This window comes from Corvus moneduloides, chromosome 3 (genome assembly GCF_009650955.1).
Source record: "Corvus moneduloides isolate bCorMon1 chromosome 3, bCorMon1.pri, whole genome shotgun sequence".
Taxonomy (NCBI): Eukaryota; Metazoa; Chordata; class Aves; order Passeriformes; family Corvidae; genus Corvus; species Corvus moneduloides.
In genome coordinates this window covers 106516540-106534922 of record NC_045478.1, presented here as the reverse complement: position 1 = coordinate 106534922, position 18383 = coordinate 106516540, and the positions used below count along the sequence as shown (strand labels likewise).

At 40.6% G+C, this 18383-nt stretch overlaps 1 protein-coding gene across 8 annotated transcripts in view; it reads right to left on the bottom strand.

Moving 5' to 3' along the window:
- CLIP4 (CAP-Gly domain containing linker protein family member 4) overlaps positions 1-18129 on the bottom strand; it is a 32749-nt gene extending 14620 nt beyond the window's left edge. For 2 of the 8 annotated variants that reach the window (XM_032103224.1, XM_032103232.1), the window contains exons 1-9: positions 18046-18111; positions 16668-16708; positions 14425-14486; positions 13693-13839; positions 10628-10767; positions 9707-9800; positions 8658-8819; positions 5381-5499; positions 2924-3160 (exon numbers count right to left, since the gene is read on the bottom strand). In XM_032103224.1, the coding sequence (XP_031959115.1) occupies positions 2924-3160; positions 5381-5499; positions 8658-8819; positions 9707-9800; positions 10628-10767; positions 13693-13825 (885 nt within the window). In that variant the 5' untranslated portion in view covers positions 13826-13839; positions 14425-14486; positions 16668-16708; positions 18046-18111. The other 6 variants (XM_032103226.1, XM_032103227.1, XM_032103229.1 and 3 more) reach the window with 6 other exon arrangements.
- Between the last annotated feature and the right edge of the window lie 254 nt (positions 18130-18383).

The window sequence follows — 18383 nt, the reverse complement described above, 5'->3', positions numbered from 1 at the left end:
CTTTCACTGTTTATACAGCAAGAATTACAGAATCAGGGGCTAGGTATCTTCCTGAACTGCAGCTTCCCTAGAAATATTAGATTAGAAAAATCTGTAAGGGCATAAATACATACATACAAGTATATATATTTTTTTATATATATAGCCAAGGTTCAAGGGTAAACTTCAGAGCATAATAATTTTTTTTCTTTGGAAAAGATTCTTAAGTTTTCTATTCCCTCCTTATGACTAAACAAAATTTTAAAATGTTTTAAACATTTGCTGTTGCTTCAATATATACTATGAACTCTGAACAGATAAGCATATGAAGATTATCAAGACAGACCAGTCTTGCTGGTGGACCTCATTCTCTGCAAATACATATTGTAAGATCACACACTTCAACCAAACAGGGGAGGAATAACTAAGCGAGATGCATTTAACATTGATTTAAATTCCTTTTTATATTTGATTTTTAAATTAGTTTTAGTAATAAAAACCTTTGATCTTTCAGTTGCTCAGTTTTCTTCATCTCATGTGACCTTAATACTATTAGTTCATTTTACACTATGACTCCACTGTTTAATCCAACCCTCAGAGAGAAAACAGATAGAAACAATTTTTTTTTTCTATAAAACCTTTCAGCTGCTCTTTCCTAATGTCTGTAAGGAAATAAACATGTCCCAAAGCCTGCTCTCTTATGCTGAAGATCTCCTTTAAACTTGATTGTTATAGGCAGGTATGTCACACCAATCTAGACTCAGACCTTTTAGCTACCAACACAGGCTCAAATTCAGCCAGAGGAAGTTCAACCAAGAAGCCCCACAGATTCCTACAATTCCTTCACTTCCTTTCCAGGCACCAGCCAAAGGGCACTTACTGAGCAGAGAGAAGAGATCAGCCAGTACCTTAAACGAGAGGTGGGAGATGGCAAAACTGCAGCTCTCATTTTGCCCTAGGACTTGGCCAAGCAAGGAGCAGAGGATCTCTCTCACATGAGAAAGAGCAGGAGCAGTTTTGTCCCAGCTGCTGGCTTCCCTGCACTCCCATTTCATCAGATGTGATCCAAATGGATACTCAATCTAGCAGAGAAGGAGCTGGTGGAGCTGTGGGGCCCCAAATCACGGACACAAACACCTGCTTACACAGCTTCCTACCCTGTAAGACAACTGGAATGACAGGCACAGAGGAGCCAAGAGAGGAATCCATTCTCCCTTTGGCATCTACTGTTTGGCTTTCAAGCTTCATTAAAGCTGACATATTAAGAGACTGCAGAAGCAGGAAAGAGAACAGGAACCCGTAAATATAGCTCCAAAAAATGCTGCTGTTCCAAGTGCCCTCATCCCAGCTTCCATATTCTGCAACGAGAACTCATCCAGCAGAAGCTTAAAAACAGGGCACCATTTTCATCATCCTGTTTTCACTTTTGCTGCACCCTGCAGGAATTTAGGAGTATCCAGGGTGAGGGGAAGGCAGGGCTGAGAACAACTTCTCCATTCAGGCTAATGGAGAAAAGGGGTGGGAAGCGATGTGGGAGTACCGCACAACAGCTCCTTGCACACAAAGGAAGGAAGGGAGGAAAGCTGATGTGGAAATGGAAGTTCAAAAAGCACAATCACAGTCCTCCTTCCCACCTGCTCTAGAACAGATTTGGCTCCCTTAAAGAAAAACACGCTAGCTGCAAAGCCTTGCTGGTCTGTGGCAGCACAAAAACAGCTTCCAACAACATCTCAAAAAACACTGCAACAGCACAATCGATCAGAAGAATAAACGTAACCAAACCCAGGCAGGCTATCCATGCACAGTGAGCCCATTACAGCACAAACGGTTCTGCAGGCCTTACTCAGAGGAAAGATACACAAGAGCACCAATTTCATCACTTTCTTGCTCTAAAGCCTCCACTAACTTGCACTTACGTTATCTCCCCTTGCTGCCACTGTGATTTCTTTTAAAGAAACTTCTGTCTTTAAAGAGTAAGTGGCTTTCTGTACATACTTCAGTTAAAATGCCTTCTGCATAGTTACTGATTCCTTCACTTTTCCTGACCCAATTTCAGGAATACACCAAATTAAAATACACAATGGAAGCTGCCTCACACTCTCGCTGGAAATCACTTTAGAACGTTTCAGTTGTGACAGTTACAAATCTGAAGTTACCTTAGGAAAACTACTAAAGCTAAAGCTGTTCAAACATAAAATTTTGCTCACAAATGCTTTCAATATTTACCAGGAAAAAAAAAATATTTCTTTAAAAGAGTTCTAGCACTGTTAAATCATTTTAGATCCCTTGCTATCAGAGCAAATAAAAAGTCTGAATACTGAATGCAATATCAAGGTTACAGTTTTCAAATACGTTTTTAAAAACGTGGCTATCATGGTAGCTTCTAAAAGACTATTCAAATTTGAGCTAGACCTCTATTAGCTATATTCTTACACTTCCACAGAACCATGTAACAACCCTGTTGGCACAGCACTGCTTCAAAGATTTTAGCTGCATTGCACCAGTGAAACTGGGTTACTATAGGCTAAGCAGAACTAAAGGGTTTTTTTTTTTCCCTGCCTTCTGGAAACTATCAAGAGTACTTCATGAATGCACACTCCTAACAAAGCTGGGCAACTCACAAAGTAATTTGTGAATTTTACCATCACTTTGATGTGACATCAAAAACAATAAAAGTTGAGCCATGCTGTTGTACTATAGGAGAGTGTTAAAAATCATTCACAGACACAAAATGCAGCCTATGCCTGTCAAAACTGCTTTTCATAATAATGACTTTATCACACAATTTTTCAGCTTATTACTTTCTGTAACCAGTTCCTTGCTGCCATCCAGTGATCACACCTTCAAGAAAGCATTTCAGACCCTCTAACTGAAGTATGTCTCCAAAGGGGCAAATAAATGGACTGTAGGAGTTATGAGGGCAGTACCAGGTTGGTGGCCATACCTTCTGTCCTGCAATAACAACACGGTCTCCCAGCTTCAGGCCAAGCGATAAAAGCATGGCCCTGCCTGTGACGTGGTCGTAGGTTGGAATCATGGCTTTGGAGATGTCACATGAGAGAGGCACTGCATCCAGCAGTATCTGCTTGATTTCCTTTGCACTGGCTGCTGCATCTGCCATTTCCAGTGGCATATCTACCGGATCAGGAACCACATCTGCTGGAATCTGCCCTTTGTCATTCTGTAGAAACATAACATGGCACAGGATTTGATGTTGTTACAAGATAAATCTCATCAGGTGAAACCACAGCATTTTATGGAGTGTTTAATCCTCTTTATTAGATACTTTTCCTAGAATATAAACAACTATGAAAACATCCACACTTTCAAATAAGGATGCCAAAACATCCTTAGATAGATAAGCTAGCATGTACAGCATCTCGTCTTTGACAAGTAACCAACACTTTCAAATTTAAGAACATTATTAGGGCTCAGAACACCTGAAACAAAACACCTGTGTGTATCTGTGTACCTAAACACAGACTTAGGAAAGCAAGGCAGACTTCTGGTCTGTAATGCCAATACCGAAAAGCCAACTCCTTCCAAAGAATATTCTTTACCCCAGCATAAAGCTTACTCCTTGGCGAGGCTTATTCCAAATGTAAGAGGGAGTTTAAATAATGTATGCTGCATGTATAGAATATACAAATGTGATGGCTCACATCAGTACCTGAATAAATCTGTACAGGTTTATCGAGATACAGACTATCCTAGGAGAGATGGATTAAGGACAGAGCTCTTTCCAAACATGTCCCATTCCCGGAGAGCCGTGACTGTGAGTCCCTGTATGTCCTACGTGACAGGAGAAGCTGTTGAAGTACCAGCTCCCCTGGAGTTAACCTCAACTCCCGGCCACTTGCCCAGACAGCAGGCACTATCAGGCTGCTCCAGTTCTACCTACACTCTAGCAAAGCCACTGGTGTGGAGCTTCATCTGTCTGCCCATGCTCACAATGTTTGTGGGAAAATAACCATCTCACTCTTCCAAATTAGTCGCAACTGAGCCCCTGGACTTGGATATTACCAGAAGCTCCAAGAAGGAATGATGCACAGTAAGAGTGAATTTGTTTTGGTCCCTTCAAAACAGAGTAGAATTTCAGTGTTTCCTGAGCTCCCTCTCAATCCATCTCAAAGCTAGAAAAGTACAATTCTGACTCTGCATTTACAGTGCTGTTCCCATATAATAATCAAACTCTACACACTGTCTCTAGTCAGAACTTTATGGCAGGTTTGAAGAATTCAATATCCACCATTCCTTAAAAAGCTCCAATCACTCTGTAAGTAAAAACAGAGTTGAGTGGGGAGTTTGTTTTGAGTTTCTAGTCATCACTTTACAGATTATTTTGGTCACATCAGTCCCACAATTCAGCCCACCAGGTGCCCTGCAAATCTCTGTGCCAACACAAAGCAGTACCGAGCAGTGGCAAGAAGACAAGTGGAAGCTCAGGATTTCTCAAGGGCACAGACACATTTGCCAGCTCAGAATGTTTGTGCAACTACAAAGCAGTCCTCCCTGTGACAACAGACTCCTAAATATACAAACATACAGCTGCCAGAGAACTTGACACACATACATGCACAGTGAATAAAGAGACAAAAACCAAATCTTTTAAGAGATCTAGATTGAATATCATGAAGAACTGTATGGACAATAATGTTCCAGAAGACTTCACACCAGTGGTGCTATATAAGATAATGACTTTTGAGCACCCTTGAAACAGCTATAATTTCTCCTTAAAAAAAAAAACAAACCCAAAAAACACACCAACCCTCCATTTGAAAACAGAGAACTGAGATACTGCTTTTGCTAAATTCAGAAAACTTTCCAAGCCCTTCCCCCGCCACAAAAAATCAAACAGAAACCCACATAAAAAAACAAACATCCGAATCAAACACAAAACTCAATCAAAACCCAGGATTTGTGGCTAGACATATATAGCAACACTTTGACTATAACCTATGCCTATTATTAGGTTACTAAGCAGAGCAGGTGATGTTTATGCATTATCAGTTACTCATGCTAACACCAGGCTTAATGCTGAGCACAACACTGCATTTCTGGAAAGATTACACTCCTCCATTTCTGAAAAGATCCCTCCCTGCCATGACAGATGTTGCAAGACACCAATGAGTAGCAATAAATGAAAGCTCAAACAACAAAGAGAAGAAGCTCCTGAAAGTTACTTGAACTAATGAACTAGACCATGACACAAAAATACAAACTTCAACACACAGGTAGGACAAAGCATATAAAACCATCCACTATGAGTTGTAAATATTTTTTTCTGAGGCACTATCACTCCATGTAGCACACCTTTAGCTACTCAAAATCCTGGACAGACTGTTCAGTTTTTCCAGGTACCTTTTTCACCTATTGGTGAATCTACAACCTAACTCCTTACCCTAAAGGCAGGATTTGCTCCATGTTCCAGTAAACACTTGACAGCTCCTGTGCATAGGTTAAATGCAGCAATATGCAAAGCTGTTCCAAAATCAAAATCACTACAGGTGGCATCCACATCTGCAATTAAACATCACATGTGAGGTATGCAAGTCTGTTACATGAACATTTCACCCTACAGATTCCTAGGGAGGACATTCATTTCTACAGTTTATGTCAGCATTTATAAAGAAACCCCATTATTTATGTACCAAATGCATATGAGAAGCAATTCTACATAGAATATCAACCTTATTTGCATCTGCTTATTCATACCACGAACCAATCCAGAAGATGAGCATGTACTTTCACTCATTTTTAAATACTGATGACTTAACTGCAAAATTGCTGCCACTCAGGATGCCCAATCTACTGTGCCAAGATTAACAAGTGAGTAACTTCAGGTTTGCAAGTAAATTAATGTTTTAATGTTTCAGAAACATTTATGTTTTATTGCTTCTAGGTGTCAAGCACTAAAATGAGATGCATCTTCAACCAGTTGTTTTCCTTTGTGAGCAGGCAGTAGGGTAAGGGAAACCTGATTATACATCTGCTTTACATTGATTTAATTACTAATGGCCAAGAATGAAGTAAGAGCTGGTGATTGTTATTAATTTCTTTGTTTTCAAACAATTGCACTCTGAAGGGTCTCACACTGATAGTTTGGAAAATGGAGCACTGCATTTGGCTGGAAGAGATTTAGCACAATATATATTTCTATCAGTTGTTCCCAATATATCTTTCAATCTGCTATGAAGTTATTACTGTTCTAGAAGATTGGAGTTTAAATGTCTGTTTAGTCTGAGGCTCCTCTCTTAAATTACACAAGAGAGATGTCATTTTGAGTCAATTAGGTATAGGACTGTTAATTAAAAATGCCAGCTTATTTAATACACAAACCAAAATACCACAAGTATGAGCAGTAACGTTCCAATTTGAAATACTGGTGAGGAACACAAAACTTTCCACCTCAGGGCTGAAGAATCTCCTCGTATTTTCCAGTATCAGTCTCCATCCCAAAAAACACTAGCCCTTCTCATAATGCCATAAACAAAGTATATCCCAACTGCATCAACATCCTTATATAGTTAGACTAAGTGAACATTTTGGGGGCAAATAAAACATCAACATATATAGTAGTTATATATGTCTGTACATACATATTAAGTTCATACATACTAATAAAAATTGACTCAATTTTATAAAGATCGAAGGTAACAAATTTGCAATCAAAATTTAACAGTTTTGCAATTGCACTGATTGAACACAAACATGAAAAAAGACTGCATTCACAAGCCTCAGTCATAATGAGAGCTAGGTATGCAGATGTACCCTTTATACACCAAAGGTCAGAAGACATCACCAGTTTAAAACCATATAGCAGCTGAGGAGCTGTATACAGCCATTGAAACGTCCATGGAATACAGCCAAACATTTCCTGCACACATAGGAACCAACTTCCAGAAATACTGGTCAGTAGCATCAGCTACTGAGCCAGCAACAGTTGTATGTACTCCTATTTTGAAAAACAACTGATGTGTGGTTTGGTTTTTTGAATTAGATTTTGTGACTTCCTCAGACTTGCAAGCTTCATGCTTGGATTTTTTGAACAGTTCTCTCACAGCTTTGATCTAAGTGGGCATAGTAGAGGTGACAGAAAAAAGATAAACAGAAAAAAGATAAAATGTTACCCAGTAACTACCCCCAAACTATCTAGAGGAAAATAATATACAATTTTTGTATTTAAAACCTCTAAAAAGCCAAGATCAAACTAGCTCTCTCTTGTAACAACTGAGGAGTAAATCTGTATAAAGAATTTAACTACAGAGTGTCAAAGAAAATAGTTTAGCAGTAAATCAAAAGGAAACACCTGTGCTTCACAATGGGTGTCTCAGAGTCAGCACACCACCGTCTTGAAAAGTTATTTATATGTTAACAACCATTTTTTCTCCAGTTCACTATGGACCCATCCAAAGCATATTCACCCTCTACGTATGTTCTTCCTTCTCTGCAAGCTGCCTCATGAAGTATGGAGCTAAAATTATTCTATTAATTCAGACTATCCATTGTTTCCACGTCACAGGGCAAATAATTTTATATATTTCCTGAGATAAAAAACATCAGCTGCTTATCCAAGAATTGCCAGCTGCCGAGATGGAGATGTTTAACCGGAGTGGTTTCCTTGGAAATCTACACAAAGTCCCACCCCTTCTGTAGGAACTGCACAGGAGGAGAACACCAAATGCAAATGAGGTTCGAAAGGAGACCTAAACTGCTGATGCAAATTATGGAGACCAGGCTATTGAAATGTGACGTGGATTTAACTACTATGCAGTCTGATTTTGTCTTTTGTTACCAACCCACACTTGTCACCTCCTAAGCACTTCCTACCAGTAAGAGCACTGCTTAACAATTACTTCCATGGAAAGTCAAGCTGTGGTAAGCAAGCCTTGGGTATTCCAAAAGCCTACCAGCTTTTCAGAATGTTGAGATAGAGTCCCTAGCTAAAAAATCCTTTTGCAAAATGGCACAATCAGAAGGATATCCCGTAGAACAAATTAACATTTGTACAATTTTAGTAATAAAGTTGCTTACTGGTTTTGCTGTCCTGACCAAATTAGAAACAAACGGTTCTGGTTCAGAACCACTTCTGTATTTCCATTTGCATTAGTATAAATAGGGTTCCAATTACTAATCCTTCATAGTATCATTCCAAAATATATTACCTACTTATGCCAAGCACTAAAGTCAAATTATTGGACCTCCTACATAGCTGAGAAATGGGAAAAACCAGCATGTCAAAATTGCCTCAGTCACAGGTTTGCCACATGCCATTGCCAAATTCCCACTTCTCCTTTACCCTTCTCCCAGCATTTCAAACATACTTCTCAATGTTTAAGCAACCTTAACCACATGACTTTACTAGAATAGTTTTATCTTTGGTTTTCTGCAAACATTCTCTTAGCTCTCAATAACTTAAGATTAACCTGTTTGCTTTCCACTCTATTTGAAACTTCTATTGTCTCATAGAAAGCTAAAGTTTAAAAACCAGCAACGGAAACAGTGCAGTAAACCACTAAAAAATAGGTTAAGAGAAAAATGAACCAATGAGACTAAATAAAATAAGAAATTATTTGTGTATAATAGATAAAGAAACACCACACTTACAGACCACTATACACCAGCTTAGGATCTACAAAATACGGACAACTACATGAAACAGAGGTAACAATGCCTACCTTTTGGCTTTGCATTTTTCAAAATAACACTGATCAGCTCTGGAACATCAAAGTAGGCAGCATAATGCAAGGCATTCATATTTGTCCAGCGGCTGCGTAAGCTGCTGTCAGCACCCAAAGCAATAAGCTGTGTTGCAAATTTTACAGCCGTTTCAACATCACCTGCAGGGTAATTTTTGTCAATTATGCATTAGTGATTTATTTATTTGACCTCAAAAAACACACACATGTTTATGTGTAACACAAAGTGTACATTAAGCCATTCAAACTCCCAGCAGAACTATTACTATGCCTTTCTTTTTAGGATTAGGATACAGAAATCTTTACCTTTTATCATAAGGAGCTGAAATCTCTAGCATATAATAACACTACCTTTTCTTCTCTAATATAAGTAATGTGTCAGCCATCAAACCCAGGAGTTTTAGTATCTGACAGAAGAAAAATAATTACACATCACAATGCTGAAGTTTATGTTAAAAGATCTGCCAACACCAGGGAAGATGACCTATGCCAGACCTCACTCAAACTCAGAGGAGAAGTGGGCTCAGGTCAACAAAAAGTAACACAGAAAAGTTAATAAGGGTGTTCAAAGAGTTAAACATGCTCTCATTTCCAGTATTTATGATCATAATAATGCAAACGAAATTTATTGTTCTCTTCTGACACGAACAGGGTGAAAGAAACAAAACAAAAAGAACAGCCAGTCACCTAAATATTCTGCTGTAAGAAAACTATAGCACAGACTATTGCAAACTTGCAGCTTGCACTTCAGTCTGAAATTGCCTTTGCTACCCAAAATATCCGTTTTAGCTGGTACTACTGTGTGCAATACCTATACCACTAACTCAGCTTGCTCCCCACGGCCACAGCCATAACTGCACCGCCTAACTGCAGTTCTGCACCTTCCCTGCTCATGGCCACTAGAAGAGAGAAAACCACACAATAAGAAAAGAAGCTACTACAAGGAACAATTCTGTAACAGGCAGTGAGATTAGTTTATGTGAGTCAGTTAGGTTTTTACATCTATAATGACTTCTTTTTTTACTCACCAATGCCATGAGCCCCTGATTTGCAAGTGTAATGCAGGAGGGTCATATCAGTCAGTCCATCTCTGTCATTCACATTGCAACCCCTTTTAATGATCTGACAGGCAAGTGGAAAACAAGCACGATTTAGCTCTGACATCAGTAGTATTTCATAAGTTATTTCACATATATTGACTCCTGGATTCATTGCAAGGGCTAGTAACAAAGAAGCCTGCCAGAAAAGACTCTCACTGCAGAACTAAGCAACATACACAAATGTAATAAACAGCATTATAACTAACCTTCAATATTTACAGGTTTTAAAGGTTCTTTATATTGCTCCTTCTAACATATACTTCACGTGCTACAAAGTTAAGCAGTTAACTGCATAGGAAAATGATTTATGAAGCTCTTCCCTTGTTCTTTGATCTCTCAACAATTAGCCCCCACTCCCACACACCCCCAAAAAGAAGTCCCCAGTTATAATATGGTAAGGTTAATATTCACTACACTTCCCCACGTGTCCAGAAAAGCCTGTAATCCAGAAGAAAAATAAGAAAGTAGGATGAAATTACTAAAAACTCATTTTGTGCCTTGGAAATATTGCCCTTAAGGTCAGGGTTCAACCGTAACTTCATATATTGGAGTTTGGGATTACTGCTAAGTAGGAAATTGAAACACCAAGGTGAAGAGTCTCAACAAAATTGCCTCAAGAGAAACATTGTTTATACCATCTATGCAAATGTACTGAATTTTATCCATCATCATTCTCTTTCCAAATAAAAGCTGACAACATGTGGAATACAAGGCATGATCAGCCTTGGTAAAAGGCAGAAACTGTATCTGGATTTATGATTAATTCTGCTTCTGAATGAACTGGTTTTATTCACTCTCAACACAGTATCTAACATTGAGAGCATTCAAGGATCTTCATTTGTATCTCACCTCATTCCCAATAATATCAATGTTCTGCTGGACCTGTGGAACCCACTGCCTCAAGATAGCAAACAATTCAGAAACTGATGTTTTGGGGTTGAAGAGTATTTCTTGGCATGCTGCATCATTGGGATCGAAGAAGGAAAACTCTGTTAAAAAAAAAAAAAGTCCTTATGTAAAATCTTGACATTTAACATGCATCTAGTTTTTCAAACTCAGAGGCAAAGAATAGCAGAGTCACTTCACTACTCATCACACTGGAAGAATCAGAATGATGAATTAGTTCAGAAAATTTTCTCTAACATCTGCTCTATTTTTCCTTTAATGCTACTAAGGTCTTGCTTATACTTCTGAAAAAGCTTTCAATCAACAACCAATACAATGGTGCTGCAAGAGTGACTAAGTTTAGGTAAGGAGCAACAGAGATGGACAGTGATTCTGCTAATAAGGGTTTACTGTTGCTCAAGGCAGGCAAAGGCTGCAGGTTCCAAGCTGCTCCCAAACACAGACAAGCCTATTGATCTCTCAGGGGTCAACTGCATACATGATTTCTCCATATGCTACAAAACACGTCTTTTCCTTCTTCTTCTTCCACCACACTTTACATAGAACATACTAAAACATAAACACACGCTCAAATCCAGAAGGCATTCTGTCACCTCCTCTATTTTCAGATATTTCATAAATGCATCAATCCCAGCTGGTGGCAGCTGCAGGTAACAAACACCTTCAAAATTCAGGGCACCAAACCAAGACAAGAAAACAAACAAAAAAAATTTTAAAGATTTTAAGCCTTGTGTTCTTTCAGGAAACCCAAACCTCAAGTGTATAAAACACCTTATTATAAAAGTATATGTCAGGTTACTCACAGGTGTGTGCGCGCGCATGTCTACACACATCCTCTACTTTTAATCTGTGGAATTTCTTCCAGCTCTGGAAAATTATATGAAGGAATCTGGATAGCAATGGCTATGAGGAGAGGGAATGGAAGCAGAGTCTACTGCCATTGGCAAATGAATCATGGCAAACACTGAACTTTTACCCCCACTGCAGCTATCAGGGAGTTGTCTTTTAAACAGGTTTCGGATAAATGTACAGCGTCAGCTCACATCCATCACAGATTCATGGCTTTCAGACAGGACAGACAGGTTAAGCAAGACACAGCATCACCCATCTGGGTATGTGACATGGTAGAAACCAGCCCTGGATGAATCATTCCAACCTTTCCCCAAAAACAGAGTACCTGATTTCTAGATTGGATTAACAGATAAAAGCACGTACAGAGCTCGCTTCCTGGCTGTTTAGAGTTCCTCAAACTGCATCACCTTGATTCAACACGAATGGAAAAGGAGGACAACTTCACTGATATTTAACATGAATTTTTATTTGCACCTAGCATATAAAAACCCCAAACCCCTTATATCCCAGCACTACACAAAGTGTGCTTCTTCCCTGCATCCCATGCATCAACATCTACTGATTTATCCACTAATATTTACCTTCCACATAAACTAAAGTTGATCTACAGCTGAAAGCTACAAAGTAAACAGCCAACTAGAAAACAAGATTAATGACCTTGTATGATATTCACAGTTCTGACTCTACTAGGAAGATTTCTGGCTACAAACCTGATCCAAATGATCTATCAGAAATCAACTCTAGCAGACTGTAACAATCAGCATGCTAGGGAAAAAATCTGAGACTGTATCAAGTATTAATAACAACCACTCTAAGTGCTTAACAGGAGATCAGCTCTAGTCTTTGCAAACCAAAGCAATGCTACAGAAAATCTGTTAAACCAGTGAATCCCATGAAAGGATAGCAGTGGCATCTAGATACTTTAAAATATTACTTTCTCCCCCTCTATCTTTCCCAAGTATTGATTACAGTGCTAAACTATATTAAGGAAAAACAAATGCACTGAATGTAAAGGCCGAGAATCTCTCTCTGTTATGGTTTAACCTCCTTTACCCAGATTCAACAGTGTTACTGTTACACAGGTGACAGCAATCTCCTATAAAAGGAATTTTTTTTATTTAATGAGTAGGCAGAGAGCAGGTAGGACAGACAGTAGTGGCATCGTAGGGTTATTAGAAGATATCACAACAAAACAATGCTTAAAGAAGGCAAATAGAAATTTTATCTAAGGGGTAAGAAAGCAGAATGGAATAAATCATGGCAGTACTCAGAGTAGAGTAGGAGAGACAAGTGATGAGAAAAAGGCCATGTAAAGACATGTAAAAACCATGTAAAGACACACTTTCGTGTACTGAAATACATCATATGCAACAGTTACATTCCCAACCTCAGTTAACTTATAAAATGGGTCTTGAGAATGCTGAGTCTGTCAAAGACAGACCATTACACATATTTATTTTTCCTGAATATAGCTGATGGCACTAACCAATGCATGGGAAACACAGAGGTGGAGGGAGTAATTTTTAATGTATATAGATGCTATTATCATCTTCTGCAACATTCCAAGGCATTACCATTGTAGCTATCAGTGAAGCTCCTCACCTACAGTGACATTTTAACATATTATATACTGTTAGAAATTATATTATAATTTATACATGTGAAGACAGTTATCGAAGACAACAACTATTCTCAAAGCTGATCACTGACACTTGGTATAATTTTCTACCACTCACTTTACAGTCCTTACTACCACAAACATACACTTCCAACAGAAATATCCCCTTCTAGTCCACTGTTTACACACTAAAAGCACAAGAAAAAGTGTAACTCTAGGGGTTTAAAATGTGATTAACTTCCCTTACCTACTCCAATTTTAACATCTTAACACAATATCCAATTCTACATTGAGATGAGAAAGAACTACAAACATGTGACCACACATGCACAGAACTGTACAAAGGAAAAGATATAATTTATAGTGTATGCAATAGGAAAAATGGAAAAAGCTTCAGGGCTTCATCTTTCATTTCTTTTAACAGAGAATCCACTTAATAAGAACACTTTTTCTGGAAAGAAATAACTAAGAGTTTATAGCTTTTCTTAAAATTTATTCCCTGCTGATCACATACTCACTTTCTGTTTAAAGTACATACCACAGTCTGAAGGCATTGGCGCTGCAGCAACAGAAAAAGTAACAGATGTTTCAGAGTTTGGGAATAAGAACCGCTCTCTTTCAATAAGGGAATCTCCTTCGAAGGAAGGTTCTGGGAGATCCTCTATGGTCATCTTCTAGAAAGCCACTTTAGGAGGGAAAAAAAATTAATAAATAACCTCATTAGAAATACTTTGGATTGGTTCTATCGTAGTAAGATATAATGTGCAACGAGACTAAAATCTTAAATTTGCAAACATAAACTATTACTGCCATTACATTCTTACAAACTAATAAATTAACAAAGCTAGTAGAGTATGGTGTCAAGGTTAGCCAACTTCTAGTTTTGACTTCCACCACTAAACTGGCACGTTATTAATAGAAAACATCCTATTTCTCCCCAGTTTCCCACTTGAGCAGTGAAAAAAATACTAATGCTATATTTAACAAACACACAGTTAGGATAAATGGATTAGCATGTTTCACAGCTTTATGAAAATGTGAAGCATCAAGTACCTGCCCTCATACTCTGCATGCATATTCCCTCCCTTCACCATGAGCAAGAACATGCTACCAGCTACTGCTGCCTCCTCTTTTTAACTTCTCAGCTCTTTCATCTTCCCACACACAGCTGCAGACAATTCACCACCGAGTGATTCACTCCTGGACTCACGATTCCGTATCAGCTCCTTTCCCAGCTCTTCTCCTCGATGTTTTAAAATAGCACACTTACCACAGCGCTGTAACCTTCACCCTCGTGTTGTTTCCAGTCAACTTCCCAGGCCTTACAGCAATCTAGGAGAGAGAATAAAGACTAAATGGTTGTACAATTACAGTGATAAAACCTAACAACCAGCCCAAGTTACATCCTAGTTATGGTTCACAGGCTAAGATCAGAGGAAAGCTGGCTACCACTTGTAGGGCATTTTCATCAGGAAAATTCATTAACAAATAACAAAAAAATCATTATTCTTAATAGCAACAGACATGATTGCACCATCAAAGGCTACACCCCACAGTTGAAAAATTGTAATTCTGCATCTTCAATTATCGTTATTAAACAGTTGGAATAAAAGCAACGTTTCTACTAAACAACCTACATTTTTATTCTGGAGACTGCTTACAGTACTCTTTTCTCAGGAATTTGTTTAGCCTGTCTGCTTGACAGAAAGAAGCCATTGAGCTTCAAGGAATGTTTGTTTTTATTACATTTAATCTATACCCAAGTAAATACGAAAAACTAAAGGAAGACTTATTTTGGTTTTTGTATATAACACACAGCAAGCTATATGAGTAGATTTACTCTGGTATTTCCCCAAATAAATCTGTCCCACTACTTGGGACCTCACAATCAACATGCTAATATAAAAGACATTTTAGCAGTGCATTACAGATGCTAATCTCAATGTAAATAAATTAAAGCCTCCTTTTCTTGCACATCATACACAGTTCACCTTGTCCTCAAGTTGGAAATAAAGGTCCACATGAAAAATGCTCATTTTTCTCCAACTAGTTTATTTCCTTAGTCTTATACAGCTGTACAAATTCATGTTCTGGCATGAACATCAAGGAGGAGGACACTGGAAGGACAGGACTATTTTTTCCCACAGCATTATCAAATTTCATTGGCTTACATGCTCTTTTATTCAACAAGGCAAAAAATATCTCTAATTATTTCAATTAATATTTTCTTACAGTCAGGAAAAGTTAAGAGGTTACATTTCAATGGCTTAATAGACGTCGTAAACACGACAGCAACAGCTTTCTTGTGTGAGGGACTAGAAAGTCTCTTAAGCTGCAAATGCCTAATTAAATTTCTTTTGAAGGGCAACAGTGAAATAAATCTGCTACCATCTGATATTTCTTCAGAAGCTTTGGCAAAACAAAAAGCTTTGTAAGACACATGAATCCACAAGTTTCTCACAGGCAGCACCTGAGACGCTCTCACAAAACGCACAAAGGAAAAAGATGCATGAGTACAGAAGACATATTAGCTGAGCCTCCTGAGCTGGAAAAAGACACAAAAGAAATTAGAAGCTTTTTGCACAGCCCTACACTGAGGGAACAAAAGGAACACAATGAAAAGTAGCCAGACCTGATTGAGCAGATGGTAACAGGAACAGGTGAGATTTTGTAAAGTAGGACAACATAAGTTGTTGGAACTTGAAATCAACGGAGACACTTCCAAATTAATACAAGAAAGACTGTTTACTGTACACAGGAAAGCAGACCAAACAGAACACAACCTGTGCAAGTGGCCAAGGCATCTTTTATTCTGAGGGGCCAGAGGCAAGAACACCATTTGCATTCCGCCAGAGCAGAGCAAGCAGGGAAACAACCCGTGCTGTCAGGTGAATGGCACAAAAACCCACGAGCTACAATGCAGATGCTGGCCCAACTCCATAAAGAATGAATTCACATGTCCACAGGAGTGCCCACAGGAGTGCCAACACCCCCAGCTGAAGTGTGCACATCCTCACACTGCGGAGTTTTCATTTGGCTCTAGAAATGTGCCACATGTCACGACAGAGCACTGAACCACGCAATGTCAAGACAACATGTTCTGCACTCACAACCACCTCCAGAGGCTGCCAGCTCAGGTGTAAGAACTTCACAGCTAACTAACACCACACACACAGAGCTGGAAAAGCAAAGGAAAGGAAAAGGTTGAAAATTACTTCAAAGAAAGTGAAAAGGCAAACACACGCCATCCTCATAATGACTTCTGTTGTAAGCAAAAACAAAACTGCCTGAGGTATTAACAATACCCAAGACATACTTTTCAGCAAGATTTGGCTGGAAAGTCCTGGTGAAATGGAATGGGAGGCTTCCAAAAGAGCAGTGACTTTCCTGTAATAATAAGAAGAGTTTAGAGCAGAAACTATTAGAAAAATTACATGAAAGAAAAGACAGAATTCTGTTCACAGCACTGCCAAACTACCACTGAGCCTAGTTTAGCACAGCAGAGTATCATACCTACTATTTGCCAGCCATACGTTCTTCCAACCGAATTATATCTGAAAATGAAGAAACAGAAATATCAGGGGAAAAAAACTTCAAAGAATCATCAGACGCAGACACCCCTTTTTTTGACAAAACTGAAGAGCAACTGCAGGTTTCCTGATATCCACACAGTACATAGGAATGCATGGTAGCTCCGCATATACATGAAAAAGAACTTCCATAATAGAGAATCCAACTTTTTCATGTGCTAGTTTCTAATCTGTGTTAAAGCACAAAGCTTTCCTGCAAGTGCTGTAAGAACTTGCAAATGTTAAAGCACTTCAAGCGCCAACATACAGTTGTGCTGGGCTTTGATAGCTGAACCTGTCACAAATGTGATGCTATTTTTGACAACAACTATGCATAATGGACTCCTTATCATGTACTTAGATGTGCTCCAGAAAAATTAAGTTCAGAGAACGAGTTTCTTGCTCATACACCATCTGCCCACTTCAGAACATTTACAGCACGAATGGTAGACATATTATACACATGTAGGTACACTCTAGACTTGGGTGGTGTGCAAGGCCCTCCTGCAACATGGCAGTGTTTTCACAGAATCACAGAACTGTCAGGGTTGGAAAGGACCTCAGGAGAGCATCCAGTCCAACCCCCTGCCAAGGCAGGGTCACCTGGAGCAGGTGACACAGGAGCGTGTCCAGGTGGGGTTTGAATGTCTCCAGGGAAGGAGACTCCACAAGCTCCCTGGGCAGCTGTACCAGTGCTCTGCCACACTGAATGTAAAGTAATTCCTCGTGCTAAGGTAGAAATTCTTGTGTTTTAGTTTATGGCCACTGCTCCTTGTCCTAACACTGGACACCACTGAGAAGAGAGTCAGGCACCAACCCCTTGGCACCTGCCTTCGAGATATTTATATGCATTAATGAGATCCCGTCTGTCTTCTCCCGACTACACAGGCCCAGCTCCCACGATCCAGTGACCTCCACTGGACAGGCGTTTTGGCAAGCTGGAAGTCTCAGGGAGCTCAAGTCCCGCACTCTCAAGGCTGTTTCTGCTCGCTCAGAGCTCCCCAGCACACGGGCAAGCTCCGCTCTCACGGGGCCGTACCAGAGCGAACCCTCCCGGAACCGGGGGGCTCTGGGCCGCCGCCGGGGCACGCGGTGACACCGCCCCGGGTCGCGCCCGCCCCTGGCCCGTGTGCCGCAGCCGGGCGGGGGGGGCAGGCCGGCCGCGGCCCGCCCGCTGCGGCGGTCCCTGCACCGCCACCCCGCCCCCCACTACGCGCCGAGGGAGGATGGGAAGCGCCGGGAGAGCGCCGGGAAAGCACCGGGAGAGCACTGGGAAAGCACCTGGAGAGCACCGGGAAGCGCCAGCCCCGCCCCAGCCCTACCTGCTCTCGGCCGAGCGCACCGCGCGCCGCCGGGGCCTCCCGCGCCCGCCCGCAGCCGAGGGAGCCGAGCGAGGCCCAGGCCCCGCCCATCCCCGGCAAACCACGCCCCTTCCCACCCCGCGGGCAATGGGCGGCCAGCACCGCCCCCCGCGGCCGGGCGGGAGCGGGAGTGCGGGGCGGGAGTGGGCGCCTGCCCCTGCGGGATGCAGCGAGGGGCCCGGCGGGAGAGGCCGCGCGGCGATGGGAGGCGATGGGCGGCGATGGGCACCGCGCTCCCCGCCGCCCGGGTCAGCGCACCGGCCGCAGCGCCAGGCTGGAGCCCCGCGGCACCACCGGCA